The sequence below is a fragment of the Bos indicus genome, chromosome X, assembly GCF_029378745.1.
Source record: "Bos indicus isolate NIAB-ARS_2022 breed Sahiwal x Tharparkar chromosome X, NIAB-ARS_B.indTharparkar_mat_pri_1.0, whole genome shotgun sequence".
NCBI lineage: Eukaryota > Metazoa > Chordata > Mammalia > Artiodactyla > Bovidae > Bos > Bos indicus.
This window is the reverse complement of record NC_091789.1, coordinates 85,142,390-85,160,803: the sequence shown is the minus strand read 5'-3', so window position 1 is coordinate 85,160,803 and position 18,414 is coordinate 85,142,390. Positions and strand designations below refer to the sequence as shown.

General features: G+C 42.0%; 2 protein-coding genes across 16 annotated transcripts in view; one reads left to right on the top strand and one right to left on the bottom strand.

The window, feature by feature from the left end:
* Window positions 1-25: 25 nt before the first annotated feature.
* Window positions 26-14,770, bottom strand: LOC139181543 (uncharacterized). Its single transcript, XM_070785057.1, has 4 exons — window positions 14,719-14,770; window positions 14,499-14,646; window positions 8,219-8,504; window positions 26-7,685 (listed from the first exon to the last, which is right to left on the bottom strand). Exons 1-4 carry the CDS (start codon window positions 14,768-14,770, stop codon window positions 6,984-6,986), a joined length of 1,188 nt encoding a protein of 395 aa, XP_070641158.1. The 3' UTR covers window positions 26-6,983.
* The window catches only part of TAF1 (TATA-box binding protein associated factor 1), a 114,010-nt gene continuing 110,275 nt past the window's right edge, over window positions 14,680-18,414 (top strand). For 8 of the 15 annotated variants that reach the window (XR_011565168.1, XR_011565169.1, XR_011565167.1 and 5 more), the window contains exons 1-2: window positions 14,899-16,027; window positions 16,167-16,283. Coding sequence is in view for 12 of the 15 variants with exons in the window: in XM_070783693.1 (XP_070639794.1) it covers window positions 15,739-16,027; window positions 16,167-16,283 (406 nt within the window). In the remaining 3 variants the exon portion in view is untranslated. The other 7 variants (XM_070783691.1, XM_070783696.1, XM_070783697.1 and 4 more) reach the window with 4 other exon arrangements.

Here is an 18,414-nt window from a genome sequence, read left to right as displayed (position 1 = left end):
ATTTCTTTTTTTTTTTTTTTTTTTAAAAAGGCTTAAAATGTATTTTAATAAGTTCATGTTGCATTATTCATTTCTCAGAAAAACTTCAAAGGTATTAGGGACAAATCAAACATGGTACACCAATAAAAAATGCACAGCGTAACTACCTAAGATAGGCAAAGCTAAGAGCTACCGTCTGACATTCAGCATACAGCAACCCTGTTCTCAAGATTGTACTAGGCCTATCAAGAAAGCTGTGAATGGCAACATCACAGACACAAAAGGGCCATTTCTGGGTTGTCCTTACCCAAGAAAAAGATGGAGGCAAGTTTAACACAAGATTTTTTTAAAGATACACTAAATGAAAATCTCTAAGAGAAAATGTCTTCCTTGGGACATGAAAGGGTAATATATGGGACATAACAGAACCGTATGTATGTTGTCTGTGACCTCTGTGGACATGTGCCTGAATTCCCACCTGGGAGTGATTGGAACAGTGGGGCCAAGGTCATTGGGGGATGTTTGGTTTTTGTGGTATATGTGGCAGGATCTCTGGGGTGAGACAGTGCACTAAGTCGTGTCCGACTCTTGCGACCCCATGGACTGTAGCCTGCCAGGCTCCTCTGTCTATGGGATTCTCCAGGCAAGAATACTGGAGTGGGTTGCCATTTCCTTCTCCAGGGTAGTCATTTCTTTTTATTACTGAATAATATTCTACTGTATGGGGTACACCATATTTTATCTACTCATAGTTGAGGGACGTTTGGATTGTTTCTACCCTTTGGCTGTTACAAATAATGCTGCTGTGAACCTTCATATAGGTTTTGTGTGGGTGTGTTTTCCACTGTCTCGGGTGTATACCTGGGAGTGGAATTGCTGGGTCATATAGTTCAGTTCAGTTCAGTCACTCAGTAGTGTCCTACTCTTTGCAACCCCATGAACTGCAGCATGCCAGGCCTCCCTGTCCATCACCAACTCCTGGAGTCCACCCAAACCCATGTCCATTGAGCTGGTGATGCCATCCAACCGTCTCATTCTCTGTCATCCCTTTCTCCTCCTGCCCTCAATCTTTCCCAGCATCAGGGTCTTTTCAAATGAGTCAGCTCTTTGCATCAGGTAGCCAAAGTATTGGAGTTTCAGCTTCAACATCAGTCCTTCCAATGAACACCCAGGACTGATCTCCTTTATGATGGACTGGTTGGATCTCCTTGCAGTCCAACAGACTCTCAAGAGTCTTCTCCAACACCACAGTTCAAAAGCATCAATTTTTCGGCTCTCAGCCTTCTTTATAGTCCAACTCTCACATCCATACATGACCACTGGAAAAACCATAGCCTTGACTAGACGGACCTTTGTTGACAAAGTAATGTCTCTGCTTTTTAATATGCTGTCTAGGTTGGTCATAACTTTCCTTCCAAGGAGCAAGCGTCTTTTAATTTCATGGATGCAATCACCATCTGCAGTGATTTTGGAGCCCAGAAAAATAAAGTCATATAGTAAATTAATGCAAATCACATTTTGAGTCAAGAATGGCATCTTTAATATTTATAGTAACTGAAATCCCCTTCCACATTCTACAAGTCTCTACCTCATTGAACCTGCTTTTCCATAAGCACAAGATTCAAGAGACTATATAAGATACATTAAAAAGCATTCCACTTTGCTTTTTTGTCTTATTAGTTAGGCAATAGTATTCTATTAACTTTTCATTACCAAAATGCATTTCAGCTACATGCAGGTTTTGGCAGACTTGTCATCTGGTCTAGAAATACAACTACTATTAAAATATTCCAGTCTCCTCCTGGGTTTATTTTCTGTTTTCCTCTCTTGTTCTGAACCAGACCAACATTTGTCTCTGAAAAAGAAAAATTCCACGGAATATTCATACAATGAAGTAATACATAGACATAAAAAAACCGAGGAAGAGTGCTATTAAGTGGTACAGTGTGGTTTCCAGACTATATTAGTAAGTGAAAAAAGAAGCAAGGTGAAAAGAATATATATAGTATGCTATCTTTTGTGTTTAACAAAAAAAAAGAATATATACACTCATTTGCATATATTTGCCGAAAGAAACACAGAAAGTATAAATAGTGAATTATGCTGTACACCTGAAACTAATGTGTTAGTGTCAATTATACTTCAACTGAAAAAAAAAAACAAAACAGGAAGGATAAATAAGAAATTAATGAAAATGGGTACTTACAGGGAGTGGGTGGCAATGGGGCACAGGGCATGGGAGCAAGACTTGTCTGGCAATAGCTTTTTATATAGTTTTGACTTTGATCCACATGAAAGTTTACATATTTTAAAAATAATGTATCATTTTTACTAAAAAGGATGATAAAAGCAAATCCTAAACTTGAATATAAATGGAAAAAACTCCACAGAGGAAAAAAAATGATTCATGTAATTTAAAAAAATTTCTTTCCTATTTCTGGCCAGGATGCAAGGCATGTGGGATCTTACTTCCCTGACCAGGATTGCACCTGTGCCCCCTGCAGTGGAAGCATGGAGTCTTAACCACTGGACTGCCAGGGAAGGCCCTGATTCACGTAATTTTTAAGCATAGTACACTGTATATCCTTAATAGGATATAGTCTAAGGACAGAAGACTGCAAAGAACTTCTGAACTTTACTTAGGCTAATTTTTGGTAGTGGTATTGGTCTTATAATTCTGAAGAGTATGTGTGTGTGTATATATATATATATATATATATATATATATTGGTGTTGGGGACCAGAGTTTTCATTGTAAGAGAAGCAAGATACAAATATGAAATGGGGGAAGACAAGGGAGGACCCTGTGGTGTTAGATTTGAATTGAAGGTATTATTATAAAGTCATTTTTTTTTTTTAGCTCTCTCCACTGAAAGGGCCTAAAAGCGATGATGCCCCAGTTTCTAAACACCATTCCCCACTAAAAGGAACCAGGGCTCCTTGGACAAATAACGTGTACCAGGTCCAGGACAGGGAATGCAGAGTGATCCTGGAACATCTTGTGTCAAAAAGCAAAGAAGTGCTCAAAGACTAATGGAGTCATGTCAAAAGGACACAGGAGCCAGAGTGACAAATTTGGAACAGTTTGAGGATCAAAAAAGGAAAATGATGGTGTTAGACTGTAACACATTAAAATAAAAATGCAAGAAAGGAGGTAAGAAAAGGGAAAGTTCTGCTTTACTGAGTAAGTCCGATTAATAAATGTAGAAGGAATTAAGAATTAGAAAAATCACCCTTTGGCACTCGAACTCTCTGTTGAGTCCTGCCCCAGGCCACAGGTGTGAGGCCACCAAAGCCTCAGCAGAGCCCAGAATCAAGGTCACCTCCAAAGCTGACTGAACCCCTTTGTAACCTTGCCAAGAGCCCCCTGATCATCACTAACAAGCTTTCTGACTCCCAGTTAAGCAAAGATGCCCACTCCAGTAAATACTGTATAGTGTTCCAATCAATCACCTAACGTCAATCTTCTAGCAGGAATTTTGTCTTGAGGCTATCTGTACAAATTGGCTATTAACCTATGAAAAAACCGTCAACTCTCCCTGGTCTGTCAGGAGGTCTGCCTGCTTCACTTGCAGTGCCCACTTTATCTCTGTTCTTTGTTAATAAATTCACTCCCTTCTGAAATTCTTTTCCAACCCGCACTTGGACTGTCTCAACATTTGGTGGCCCGTACAGGGACTGCTCTCCCCGTGAGAGAGCCCCCACTCTCCTTTCCTCTTTCTTTTCTTTTGCCTTGAGCCCTCTGCCAACAGGCAAGTGGCTGTGGAAGCAATTCAAGAACTCTGCCAGAATTACTCTCTGGTGTGTTCCAAACGCTCCACTGCCCACAGTACCCCAGTAGCTACCACCCAAGTGGGCGAGGGCTCTCTTTTCCTTTTTCCTCCTTCTCCCTTGAGCTGAGGACCAGGCCAATAAAACTGTGCAGGCACAGGTCAGGCACTTAAAAGCCACTAGAAAAGACTCCCATGGCAGGATAAGGGGGTCATAGAACAGACCAGGCTACCAGAGCATCTGCCCTCAGCAAGACCATTTCTATGCACCACATTAGGCACGTATTGGTTCAAGCAAAACACAGCCCATTCCCCAGGCCACCGCCTTCCTGGCAGGACTATAAGGTGGATTCCTCAGCCTGTTTTCTCTGTCTCTCACTTTCTTCTCTCTGTCAGGATTAATTTACAGGAACCTAGGAGCAACCTCTGAATCATCCTAGAGAGTGCCTTCCATGTTTCAGGGAATTGCTAAAAGGTGAGTCACTGTTGGTTCCGGGAAAGTCTTTTCTGTCCTTTCTGGCCCTAGTCACCACGTGCATTTTCACACTGTTTGTGCCTAGGCTTGTTCCTAGCCACAGGGTTTTGTGCCACTCTCTGTCACATGTTCAGGGGTCACCTCTAACTATCAGACACAATTGTTAGGACAGTTGGCCATTAGCCACACGGTGCCTTGTTGCATGCAGAGGGTTCATTGGGACATGCAGGACTCTTTCTGTGGCCGGTGAACTCTCAGTACCCCCATTCCAAGAATGGGCTCAGGTATGTCTCAAGAACCACCTTCAGACTCACCTCTGGGTTGTGTTCTCAGGACCTGGAAAAAATTTGACCCTGAAAATCCTAAAAAAGAAAAGGCTCACATTCTTTTGCAACAAAACTTGGAGCCAGTACAAATTGGGGAAGCAAGAAAAATGGCCTCTGAATGGCACGCTTAAATTATAACATAATGCTCCACCTTGACCTCTTTTGCTGTTCCTTATGCTCAAACCTTTATGGTACTCAGTCAGAATCTGGACCTAAGGGATTCATGCCACATGTCTTTCTGTTGCTGCCCTATCCCCACTCCCCCTCTGTCTTTCCCTCTCCATCAGATCTCCTAGCTCAGGACTTTCTCCTAAAATCAAAAGCCAGGAAAAAATTCTCCTAACATTCTAAAGAATCCCTTTCTAACTCCTCCTATCTCTAGGGGTGGGGGTGGGCGGGGGAGAAGAAAGTGGGAAAAGAAACAAGCTTCCCCTAATCCTTCAAGTTCTCTTACTCCTTCAGAATCTTCTGATCAAACTAAGATCCCACCTCCCCAGAGAAAAGAGTCCCTGTGGGGACACCATCTTATCAGTCAGTCTGCCCCTGTCATCAGAGCCAATTTGAGAATTCTAATTTAAATTTAGCTATGAAACTATGACTACAAAAAGGAGAGATGACATTTTTGACACTGGATGGCCATGATATTCTTTAGACCCGGGGAAAAAACTGGTTAAAATGAAATCTTTTTGAAATTATAAAACTGGTTCTTTTTGTATGTGCAATTAATTAGGAAAAAGCTGGCTTATTAAAATACCTTTTTTTTTTTTTTTTTAGAGCTTTGACCCTACCTGAGAAAACAGAAACATGCCTAGGAAAAAAAACCTGAGGTTAACGCCTATCATGTCCTTGAGATACAGAGCCCACTCTGCCTGAGACTCCAGCTGTGAGCAAATTAGTAGAACTTCAAGCCAAGGAGAAAAAAGGGCAAAGAGACATTTTAAATCTGAGGCGAAACTGTGAGATCTCAGTCCAGATTTATGTATGTCTCAGTGTGTGTCTTTGTCTTTGAATAATACGGCTGAGGTTATTTTGTCAATGAGCTCTATTTAATTGGCCTAAAGACAAGTAAGTGCTTATAAATAAAATAATTCTAAATTCAAGAAAAATGAAACTAAATGAATTTCAGATTCATGTGAACTGGGAAATATTCACTATTAAATTAATACCTGGTATTAACATTTGTTAATGTGATTAATATAGATGTATCTTAAGAACTCACTGTGAAGAAACTTTTAAGGAAAGAAAATGCAAATAATGTAAGAGCTTTGGGTGATTTATGTTTACCAATCTACAAAATGATGATATAAAGGAGAATTCATGGTTGCTGAAGGAAAGTATGATGTGTATTTTTAAGAAAAAGGTATAATGAATGGAATTTCATTCTATTAAGGGAAAATCAAGCAGGGCAAAGGCTAATAGTTTTGCCAAGAGAACGCACTGGTCATAGCAAACACCCTCTTCCAGCAACACAAGAGAATACTCTACACATGGACATCACCAGATGGTCAATACTGAAATCATATTGATTATATTCTTTGTAGCCAAAGATAGAGAAGCTCTATATAGTCAGCAAAAACAAGACTGGGAGCTGACTGTGGCTCAGATCATGAACTCTTTATTGCCAAATTCAGACTTAAATTTAAGAAAGTAGGGAAAACCACTAGACCATTCAGGTATGACCTAAATCAAATCCCTTACAATTATACAGTGGAAGTGACAAATAGATTAAAGGGATTAGATATGATAGAGTGCCTGAAAAACTATGGACAGAGGTTTGTGACATTGTATAGGAGGCAGGGATCAAGACCATCCACAAGAAAAAGAAATGCAAAGGCAAAATGCTTGTCTGAGGAGGCCTTACAAATAGCTGAGAAAAGATAAGCTAAAGACAAAGGATAAAAGGAAATATATACCCATTTGAATGCAGAGTTGCAAAGAATAGCAAGGAGAGATAAAGCCTTCCTCCATGATCAGTGCAAAGAAATAGAGGAAGACAATAGAATGGGAAAGACTAGAGATCTCTTCAAGAAAATTAGAGATACCAAGGGAACATTTCATGCAAAGATGGGCACACTAAAAGACAGAAATGGTATGGACCTAACAGAAGCAGAAGATATTAGGAGGCGGCAAGAATACACAAAAGAGCTATACAAAAAAGATCATCACGACCCAGATAATCAGGATGGTGTGATCAGTTACCTAGAGCCAGACATCCTGGAATGCAAAGTCAAGTGGGCCTTAGGAAGCATCACTACGAACAAAGCTAGTGGAAGTGATGGAATTCCAGTTGAGCTATTTCAAGTCTTAAAAGATGATGCTGTGAAAGTGCTGCACTCAACATGCCAGCAAATTTGGAAAACTCAGCAGTGGCCACAGGACTGGAAAAGGTCAGTTTTCATTCCAATACCAAAGAAGGGCAATGCCAAAGAATGCTCAAACTACCGCACAATTGCACTCATCCCACATGCTACCAAAGTAATGCTCAAAATTCTCCAAGCCAGGCTTCAACAGAACATGAACTGTGAACTTCCAGATGTTCAAGCTGGATTTAGAAAAGGCAGAGGAGGTGGGAGGATGGGGGCACTGTGGGAGGATGGGGGCATTGTGGGAGGATGGGGGCATTGTGGGAGGAGTAAGCCACTGTGGAGGGAGAAAGACAGGACTTGACAAATACTGGGTGGAGGGGCAGAGACCCTTCAAGACAGACCCTGGGGTTCTGGATCCCACCCCCCAGAGCAGGTAGGGTTTCCAGGGTACAGTGCTGCCATTTGACTCCAGAGATGCTTCTTCCCCAACCATGAGAGGCAGGGAGGTGGAAGAAACAGGTTCCCATTGAGGCCAAGAAGCACATACACCTCCTGGGGTGTGTGTCCTCCTGTGGCCAACTCTCCAGCAAGCCTGACCACACCCATAGTCAGGCTGGGGCCAGCAGGAGAAGAGAAAGGTAGACTTACGGTTGGGGTCACAGAGGAGACCCTTCATGGCATGCAGGTATTCGCGGCCCAGCCATGCCTCATAGGTCTGTGTGGCGATGGGCACCAGCTCGGAGGTGGCGTCTTTAAATAGCAGGTTCTTCTGGCCATAGGCCTCAGAGCTGAACATGTGGAAGCTGCTACCCTCATGGCTGAACAGACGCTGTGTGTCAAGGGGCAGGGGTGGGGGCTGATGATGTACTGTGGGGAGAATCCTTTCTTCCTAGTTCAGCTCCCGCTTCCTTCTTCCTGTGCCTGCAGGCCAGGCACCCACTCTGAGGACTGCATGAGCTTTCTCCTTCCCTTGCGCTCCCCAGTGCATTCTGCCTTTTCACACTCAGCTGACTGAACACATGGCTTAAGGCTCAGGTGTGCAAATGTACTGAGCACAAGCAGTGGGGCCGAATTCGGTGGCAGGATGAACAAAACTAACCAAAGCTGGTGCGGCCTGTGGGCAGAAACTTGCTGCTGTTCTATGCAGCGGTATCAGTAAAACATTATACACCACATTTAATTAATGGTGTACTTTGACATTTATTTGTTTAGTCATTTTGTTTACTTGCTTGTATGTTCTGCCTCTGGGTCCTGCCCCTGCTCTGGCTGGTGCAGCCCTGGGATGGCTCTGAGCTCCCACCCTGGTGAAAGATAAGAAGGTCCTGCCACCCCAAGAAGCTGTGTGGGGTGCCCTGAACTCACCTGGCCTTCATTGAGCAGCCGGAAGATGAGGCCTCCATCTGTGTCGGCCCGGACCACCACGGCGTGAGCTGGTACCCGAGCCAAGTGGCATTGCCTCCATTCGGTGACATCAGCCCTGGTGCCATCCTGGCACAGCAGCTCAAAGTCCTGTGACAGCAGTGCCTGGCCCCAGGAGGGCAGGGTTTTCCCTGGGAAGATGGGAATCCTGTCATGAGCCAACTCCTGTCCTGGGTGGGGCTTGGTGAGGACATCGGGGAGGACCCTTGGGAGGGGGCCTGGGGAGAGCCTAGGGTGTCACAGACCACAGACACACAGTGAAAAGCGACCCTTACAGGAAGTGAGAACCAAAACCACACCAAGAAGTGAGAACCCAGAATCATACCAGGAGGTGAGAACCGGAACTCAGAATGAAGAGGAGCTTAGTGGCTGCACTGTACAAAATCAGGTGTCTCTATAGACTGTGTCTATTTACTTACATTTTAAATTTGTCACCAATTTCTAATAAAAAGGATTTGAGATATCTGATAATAAAATAACACATATAAACAGGACTGCTTATTAAAGACAAAAAGAATAAGAAAGTAAGAGAAACCGAGGATGAGAGAGAAATATATCGGAAAAAAAAAGAAAAAAAATTAAAAAAAAAAAAAAGAAAAGAAAAGGCAGAGGAACCAGAGATCAAATTGCCAACATCTGTTGGATCATAGAAAAAGCGAGAGAGTTCCAGACAAATATCTACTTCTGCTTTATTGACTACACCAAAGCCTTTGACTGTGTGGATCACAACAAAGTATGGAAAATTCTGAAAGAGATGTGAATACCAGACCACCTGACCTGCCTCCTGAGAAATCTGTATGAAGGTCAGGAAGCAACAGTTAGAACTGGACATGGAGTAACAGACTTGTTCCAAATCAGGAAAGGAATACATCAAGGCTGTATATTGTCACCCTGCTTATTTAACTTACATGCAGAGTACATCATGAGAAATGCTGGACTGGAAGAAACACAAGCTAGAATCAAGACTGCCGGGAGAAATATCAATAACCTCAGATATGCAGATGACATCACACTTATGGCAGAAAGTGAAGAGGAACTAAAAAGCCTCTTGATGAAAGTGAAAGAGGAGTGAAAAAGTTGGCTTAAAGCTCAACATTCAGAAAACGAAGATCATGGCATCTCGTCCTATCACTTCATGGCAAATAGATGGGGAAACAATGGAAACAGTGACAGACTTTATTTTTGGGGGCTTCAAAATCACTGCAGATGGTGACTGCAGCCATGAAATTAAAAGATGCTTGCTCCCTGGAAGAAAAGTTATGACTAACCTAGACAGCATATTAAAAAGCAGAGACATTACTTTGCCAACAAAGGTCCATCTAGTCAAAGCTATGGTTTATTCAGTAGTCATGTATGGATGTGAGAGTTGGACTATAAAAAAAGCTGAGTGCCGAAGAATTGATGGTTTTGAACTGTGGTGTTGGAGAAGACTCTTGCGAGTCCCTCGGACAGCAAGGAGATCCACCCAGTCCATCCTAAAGGAAATCAGTCCTGAATATTCATTGGAAGGACTGATGCTGAAAACTGACTCATTTGAAAAGACCCTGATGTTGGGAAAGACTGAAGGTGGGAGAAGGGAATGACAGAGGATGAGATGGTTGAATGGCATCACTGACTCAATGGACATGAGTTTGAGTAAACTCTGGGAGTTGGTGATGGACAGGGAAGCCTGGCATGGTGCAGTTCGTGGTGTTGCAAAGAGTCGGACACGACTGAGCGACTGAACTGAACTGACTGAAGGGAAAAAGGAAGTAAGTCTGAACTTACTGGTGGCTGTTCTCTGAATGGGCAAATAAAGTGATAAATACAGAAAGTGAAAGAAAGTTTTGTGAGAAGTGGACCCCGAGAAGAGAGTTTTGTGCATGGTACAAGTTTCTTAAGACATTAAACTGCCTTTGAAATCTTTTATTGTTACTGTGCCTAAGTGAATAACTATTATTTCACAGTGAATATAAGCTGGTACCAAACTGGAATTTGGTTTCTCTCCTTGTTAAATGAATAAAGTTTTCTTAGAATGCAGCTTTTTGATAACAGACTATGTAAATTCCCTTGCCTTTAAGTGATTTATATTTGTTTTTAAAATCTTTTGTTACTTTGGTAAACTATTATTTCACAATGATCTATGAAGACTATGGCACACATAGACAAAGCTCATTCCACTTCTACAAAAATTAATCCCTCATCGACTGCTAAATTAGGGAATTTAAAATGGATAAACAATGGCCATAAATCAGAGTTATGGGAAATCCGCTTGGCTTTTCCTGGCTCCCTGACATACCTCACTTATATTTGATGGGATAAAGTCTTTCCTAACTTCGGGGTTAATGCTCTCACAAAAGAGGAAAAAATGTTTAAAAATGTGCTTTGCACTTTGGGTATACTTTCTACAATCTCCAGTGATCAAGGCACACACTTCACTGGACAAATCATATCATCATTAACAAAAACTTTTCAAACTTCTGAAAACTATCACTGTCACTATCAACCTCAATCATTAGGCAAAGACAACAGAAGGAAAACTAATTACATGGGATTAAATAAACTGCTAAATATGATTACAATTCATGACTTTTTGTCTGACATATTACTAGCTTCTGATCTTTGTTTCAGATATCAAGAAGCTTTTCTCCTCAAGCTACTTATGGTTTAAAACAATTTGGTAATCTACACCTGTGGGTAAAATTAAAACATTTTTCTTTTCTCTCTGCCTTGGCCCTCTAGAAATCGGAGACACTTGAGTTCTGAATAGATTTATCAGGTAAATAAAAAGATTGTCTCCTGACAAATATAGACATCTCAAAGTATAGTGGGGACCTCTAGAAGAAAAAACTCCACCTCGACAAAAACTGATGACAGGCCTGTGGCATCTGTAGTCAATGGACCAAATTTATTTTAAAAACAAATTAGTTTTGGCTGTGTTTAAAAAAAATGGGAATAATTTTAGAAAAAAAAATATTTCACTGAATATTAAATTCTAGTTTTGTTAGTTAAGGTCTGTGTTTACTGAAAATTCACTTCTCATTTAGTCCCTTGCTGTTATGTTATACTGTTACAAGATAAAACTCAGATGCTTCATGATCTACAACCAGCAGATTAACATCAGACTAAGTCAGACCACATGGTATATACTGGACTACACCTAAAAAAAGTTCTTTAATTCTTACTTGTGAACTTACTATTACTGCAAACTATATTATTTTCTATATTGCCAGTTTTATAAGACTATTCTCTTACATTACCAAATGTGTGACTGAGCCTCTAATAAAATAATGATACATAGTTCCATATGAAATCAATGATTGTAATAATGTAACTCTAGATGGGAAGAAGTAACAAGAGGGAGTATTTTCCTGGACTGTAACAGACCATTAGTAACACAGATAAGGTCCAGGACTTTTGCTACTTTCATGGCTTAGTCCAGTAACAGAACATTGAGTGGCCAATCAAAATGTCTTCACTAGACTTGGGAATGTGCCTTCCTAGCAACGTGGGACAAAATGATCATAAAATGCCCCTAAACCAGTGGTCAAATTTAAGGCAATGAAGGGGCCCTGCCAACTGAAAACTGGTACTTGCCATCTGCCTCTACAAAGAGTAAATCAGGAGCCACTCCAGTTGCTGACTTTCAACACCCCCTCAAAGGAGTTCAGGGTAGAAATCATGAATGAGGCATTCTGTGCTCTGGGGAAAACTGGCAGAACAGGCCTCAGATTGTTATATATTTTCAAGAAAAGATTTTCATGAGCCCAAATTCTTGCATCTTCTCATACCTAGAGAAATACCAACATCACAAGCCAACATCTAGCCCTGGTTCTCCTGGCTAGCCCCTCTTCTAGGCCCCTTAGCAGCTTTTCTACTTCTATTCATCTTGGGGCTATGTATCTCTAACTTCCTGTTAAGTTTGTTTCTTCTAAAAAATGGTAAATAAATCTCCAGATGGTACTACAAGGATATAAGCTGGCTGACATATGGATTATGTTGGAACAAGTGGTCTTGTCATTCCATGGACTCTCATCTTCCTCCATATGTGCACCCTGACAGAGAGTGGGCATCAGGACCCAGACCCCATGATGCCCCTGTCCAGCAGGAAGAAGCCAGAGCAGTCTCCACCCCTTTTCCCAATGACCTGTGTCCCCATGTCCCGCGGAGATAGGCAGGTAGTCAGACATGAGCAGGGTGTTAAGGGGCCAAAGATCTGGCCCATTAATAAGAAGGGGGGAATGCTGAATCCTGCCCTAGGCCATAGGTATGAGGCCTTGCACCAAGGCCTCAGAAGCAGAGCCCAGAACCAGTCACCTCTGAAGCTGACTGAGCCCCTTTGTAACCTTGCCAAAAGCCCCCTGATCATCAGTAACAAGCTTCCTGACTCCCAATTAAGCAAAGATGCCCACTCCAGTAAATACCCTATAGCATCCCAGCCAATCACCTAACATCAACCTTCCAGCCAGAATTTTGTCTTAAGGTTATATAAATTGGTTATTAACCCATGAACACCGTCAACTCTCCTTGGTCTCTGTCAGGAGGTCGGCCTGCTTCACTCATAGTGCCCACTTTTATCTCTCTTTGTTCTTAATAAACTCACTCCCTTCATAAATGCTTTGTCTGGAAATTCTCTTCCAACTGTGTTCCAACTGCCTGAACACTCTCCTAATATAATTGATTCAGGAAAGGATCATCGACAGATGCTACAACCTTTGGGTGTAAGGACAATGGGGAACAGAACGTTCATACAATTTCAAAGTATCACCCCCATAGATTATTTACTAATTACAAAAGGCAAAATGTCCCATTGCAATGGAGAGATCTGTTGGGCACCACTTTCTTGAAGTGCTCAAGTTTAGCATTATCAACATTGGGACAACCTGACATTGTGCCTTCTGATAGCCAGTAAGATATTTAACCAGAATCACTTGGAAGAAAAGACTACAAGAATTCATAGTATAGCATATTTTCAAGACAATTTCCCTGGATTCTTTCAAATAGGTAGTGTCATGCAATACAAAGAAAAATGCTGGTGGATTCTGAATTCAGAGGCTAAAGATTAATGCAATGCATGAACCTTGAGTTGATCTCGGATTGAAATGTAAAATGCTCCAGTTAAGACAATTGAGGAAATTTAAATGTGGATTTTATGTTAAATGATATTGACTTAACGTTAAGTTTTAAAGATGTGCTAATAGTATTATGGTTAATGACAGAGGATGAGATGGCTGGATGGCATTACCAACTCGAAGGACATGAGTTTGAGTGAACTCCGGGAGTTGGTGATGGACAGGGAGGCCTGGCGTGCTGTGATGGGGTCGCAAAGAGTCGGACACGACTGAGCAACTAAACTGAACTGAACTATGTAGAAAAGTGTTAGTCACTCAGTCAAGTCCGACTCTGCAAGCCCATGGATTGGGACCCACCAGGCTTCTCCATCTATGAGATTTTCCAGGCAAGAATACTGGAGTGGGTTACTGTTCCTTTCTCCAGGGGAACCTTCCCGACCCAGGGATCAAAACCTGGTCTTCCGCATTGTAGGCAGACTCTTTACCGTCTGAGCCACTAGGGAAGACTATTTTTAGGGGTGAAGAATCACAGTATCTGTAACCCACATTCAAATGGTTCAGGAGAAAAAAAAAACTAGCAAAATATTAAAATCGTGAATCTAGGTGAAGGTTCGGCTGTTCATTTTTCTCATCTCTTACCATCTTTTTTTCCAAAAAAGGAGGGAAGGAAATCTATTTTTATAAGGGAATGTCAATTCAAAACAACTAACTTGCACTAGTGCCTTCGGCACAGTGCGATACACAGCCAGTTTCTCTTTGGGACGGTGCAATAAAGGCGCCAACAGAGCAGACGGGAAGAACGTGAACGTGCGTGCTCAGTCGTGCCCGACTCTGCAAATTCTATGGGCTGTATCCCGCCAGCCTCTTCTGTTCATTCCAGGCAAGTATACTGGAGCGGGTTACCGTTTCCTCCTCCAGGGAATCTTCCCAACCCGGGGATCGAACCCACGTTTCCTGTGTCTCTGCATTGCAGTCAGAACATTCTTTACCACTAGAGCCATCCCAGAAGCCCACAGAACCGAAGAAACGGTTCTAACGCCCATTTTCGTGGCAACGAGGAAGTGGGTCACGTGATCCACGAATCGCCTTCTGATTGGAGGAAGATCCGTCGCTCTTCCCCAAGGTACTGAGACAGCGCCCGCGCAGATTAGCAGAGGGGGGAGGGGCCAAACAGTCTCTTCGACCAACGGTTTTTCACAGATCCAGCCTCCTGATCGCGTATTGTCCAATCAAAAGCCCTTAGTAACGTAGTGTTACCAATTCTCCTTTTCTCATAGGACGGGCGGTCTTTCCGGTTCCTTATTCGGCTTCCGGTGGGAGCTTATCGTAGCCAGGAACTCAGTGAATTACTTCTGGGCGAATGGTTTTTATTTCCGGGCTATGGGACAAGACAGTGCCGTTTAGCCTCCTGTAGCCGCTGAGGCAGCGCTGCCGCCGCCGCCATCATGTCAGACACGGATAGCGATGAAGATTCCGCTGGAGGCGGCCCATTTTCTTTAGCTGGTTTCCTTTTCGGCAACATCAATGGAGCCGGGCAGTTGGAGGGAGAAAGCGTCTTGGACGATGTGAGGGGGTGGGCGTGGGCATAGAGCTAGAGGGTATATCGGCTGAGGAAAAGGTGGCGTGAGCAGAGTTTAGGATGCTTGGAGAGTTGAGAGTGCTTAGGAAACTAGAAGAGAGGAAGATGTGGCCCTCCCTTAGTGAGAGGGCGCACTTAACGTACGCGAAGAGAGAAGCGGTTGCCTTGCTAGTAGGTTGTGTAGTAACAATCTACTAGCAAGAGAGTGAGGGGGCTCAGTTCTGGGCGAGGGTGGGGACAAGAGGTGAACGGTAAGCCAAGTGGCGCTGAGATGGGTGGCTTTGGCGGAAAAATAGCCTAAGCTACTGAGATTACTTTCAAATCGTTGCTATGAGAACCTTGGAGATTCTTGAAACTGTCTGCATTTTTGACATCACTGACTGGAGATGGCTCTAATTAGCTAGAGCGAGAGGGCAGACCGGCACCAAATCCTGTGGTTCGGGCCCCAGTTCTTAAAACAGCCAGTGTTAAGACCATCCATTGCAGGCCTCTTCTGGTCCCAGTGCACACTTGCTTACATAGTTTTTCCACCATTCACTGACATTCATGAAATTGTTTCCTGTGCCCAGTCGACTCTTAAACCTATCTTCATTTAAAGTTCATTTTCTCAAGGAGAAAATACTGACCAGTATTCCTCCTTCGCTGCAACACACAGTAAAGATAACAATAAAGTTCTTGATTTGTTTTCTCTAGTCGGAATTACCTGTTTTCTTAGACTTTATTCACTGATATGCTATTTAATTTAGTCTTGGTGGTGGTTCCTTGAATAATTTTTCCTTACGTTACTTTAAAGGATGGTGATGAAATTGAATATGATGTGTTATATCTGATCAATGTGGACGTCGAAGATGTACTTCACAGTTCTCAAATGTGATGCTTCTTTTAGCATGCTGTGGAGTCATTTATATGGGTTTAAACTTTGTTGTGGATCTGGAAGTAAACCTTGTGGTGTGGGAAACTTAGGTTTAGTTATTGTTTTTGACTCTGGTTTTGACTCCCTTTTTCAGGAGTGTAAGAAGCACTTGGCAGGCTTGGGGGCTTTGGGGCTGGGCAGCCTGATAACTGAACTCACAGCAAATGAAGAACTGACTGGTACTGATGCTGCCCTGGTAAATGATGAAGGTGAAGTCTGGGTCATGGGGAGTATGGTGGGGGAGGAAGCTAGCCACTTACTGTACATGTACTTTTCAGTGGGAATTATCTAAGGGAGTGAGAGTTCCTGGCACTTTATTTAGATCTACCCCCCCACTTTTATTTATAGGATGGGTCAGGAGTACAGAAGATGCTGTTGACTATTCAGACATCAACGAGGTAGCAGAAGATGAAAGCCGAAGATACCAGCAGACAATGGGGAGCTTGCAGCCTCTTTGCCATGCAGGTGATTCGTCAGTGCCATCAATAAGAGCATTCTAGTACTTTTTTTTCTTTTTTTTCAAAAAAGATTTATTTATTTATTATTTTTTGTCTGTGCTGCATCTTTGTTGCTGCATACTTTCTTTGGTTGTGGTCAGCAGTGGCTACTCTTAGTTATGGTGCACCAGCTTCTCATTGTGGTGGCTTCTCCTGTTGCAGAACACAGGCTCTAGTCACAGGCTTCAGTAGTTGTGGTGCATGGGCTCAATAATTGTGGCTCACGGGCTCTAGAGCAAGGGCTCAGTAGTTGTGGCACACAGGCTTAGTTGCTCTGAGGCATATGGAATCTTCCCAGACCAGGGATTCAACTTGAGTCCCCTGGGTTGGCAGATGGATTCTTAACCACTGGACTACCAGGGAAGCCCCTAGTACATTTTCTTGCTGTGTAGTTCAGTTTGTTTTTATCCAAGCTTTCTGTCATTGTACCTGCTTTTTATGTCTTTGCTTCTCTCCCTTTGTCAGCTCAGTTCCAAGTAGCTGCTATCCTTTTTTGTGTTCTGGGGCAGCATTTTTATACTTAGGCTTTTATTCCTTATACTGGTTAGTCCCAAATTCTTGGTGAATGCCAAATAAGAATGATAATGCTTTCCTCCTTATCATCTGGTATTTGAGTTCCTGTGGGGTTCACAGTACTAATTTAGATGCTATTTGAACTCAGTCTTTGCCCTCAAGGAATTCAAGAAAAATTAAGTATCCAGTTCATATATAAATGAGCACATGTATTTATTGGTTCAGCTTCTGTTGATCACTCACTACCTGTATGTTAACACAGTGCACTTAATGCATGCTCACAACATTGGTTTTCCTTCCTGGTATAAGGTGCTACATTATAGAATCAGAATGTTAGAGCTCGAAGGGGTTTTAGTGATTATTTATTCTTAACCTCATCATAGATAGACTTGAACTTCAGAGAACTTTAATAAAATGTGAAACTTTATTAAAAGTTCTATAATTAGCTAGTGGCAGGCCTTGACTAATTAAACATTTCAGTTTATTAAACATTGAGCACCCATTATATACTATAAACTGAAATAGTATTGTACAAAGATAATAAAATCCATTTTCTGATTTTTGAGGAGCTCCATTCTGGTCATAGTTCATTCTTTCCACTGCCCTATACCATCTTGGGACTTTTGTATGAAGTTGTTCATTGTTTATTCATTATCCATTTCTTTGAATTAGATTTCAGCTTGTGGAGAAATGTAAGTAAAACCTTGGTAAATAGCTGAACTTAAGTTTCTTCAGAGTCAGTTAATGGATTTGAGTGCTTCTTTTTTTAATATATTTATTTTTATTTACTTATTTGACTGCCAGATCTTAGTTGCAGCACTTGAGATCTTCAGTCTTTGTTGAAGCATGCAAGATTTTTAGTTGATATTTAGTTGCAGCACGTAGGATCTAGTTCCCTAACCAGGGATCAAACCTGGGCCCCCTAAATTGGGAGCACAGAGTCTTTGCCACTGGACCACCAGGGAAGTCCCTGGGTGCTTCTTATATAAAGAGATAAACTACACTGTATACACAAGAAGTAACTTAGAAAAACAGAAAATACAAGCTTTACTTTCAGGGATATTATTATCATTTGGAAAAGGCAAAATAAACGAATGCTAAACAAATCTCACAATTTGTATGGAGACATTAAAGACCCTGAATAGCTAAAGGAATCTTGAAAAAGAAAAAGGGAGCTGGAGAAATCAGACTCCCTGACTTCAGACTATATACTACAGAGCTACAGTCATCAATATAGTATGGTACCAGCACAAAAATAAAAATATAGATCAATGGATCAGGACAGAAAATCCAGAAATAAGTCCATGCACCATAGAATCCACCTTTCAATGCAGGGAAGTGGGTTCAAGCCCTGGTCAGGGAACTAAGATCCCACATGCCACAGAGCAACTAAGCCTATGCACCACAACTAAGACCTGATACAGCTAAAAATAAATAAATAAAATAAATACCAAAAAAAAAAAGAAAGAAAATCTGCTGGCCAATTACCTTCATACTACTTATTTCTATCTCCAAACCTTTACGAAGCCATGTTACCAAACCAAAATGTCATGCTGCTCCTGCTGCTCCTCTCTGTCAAACCTTAT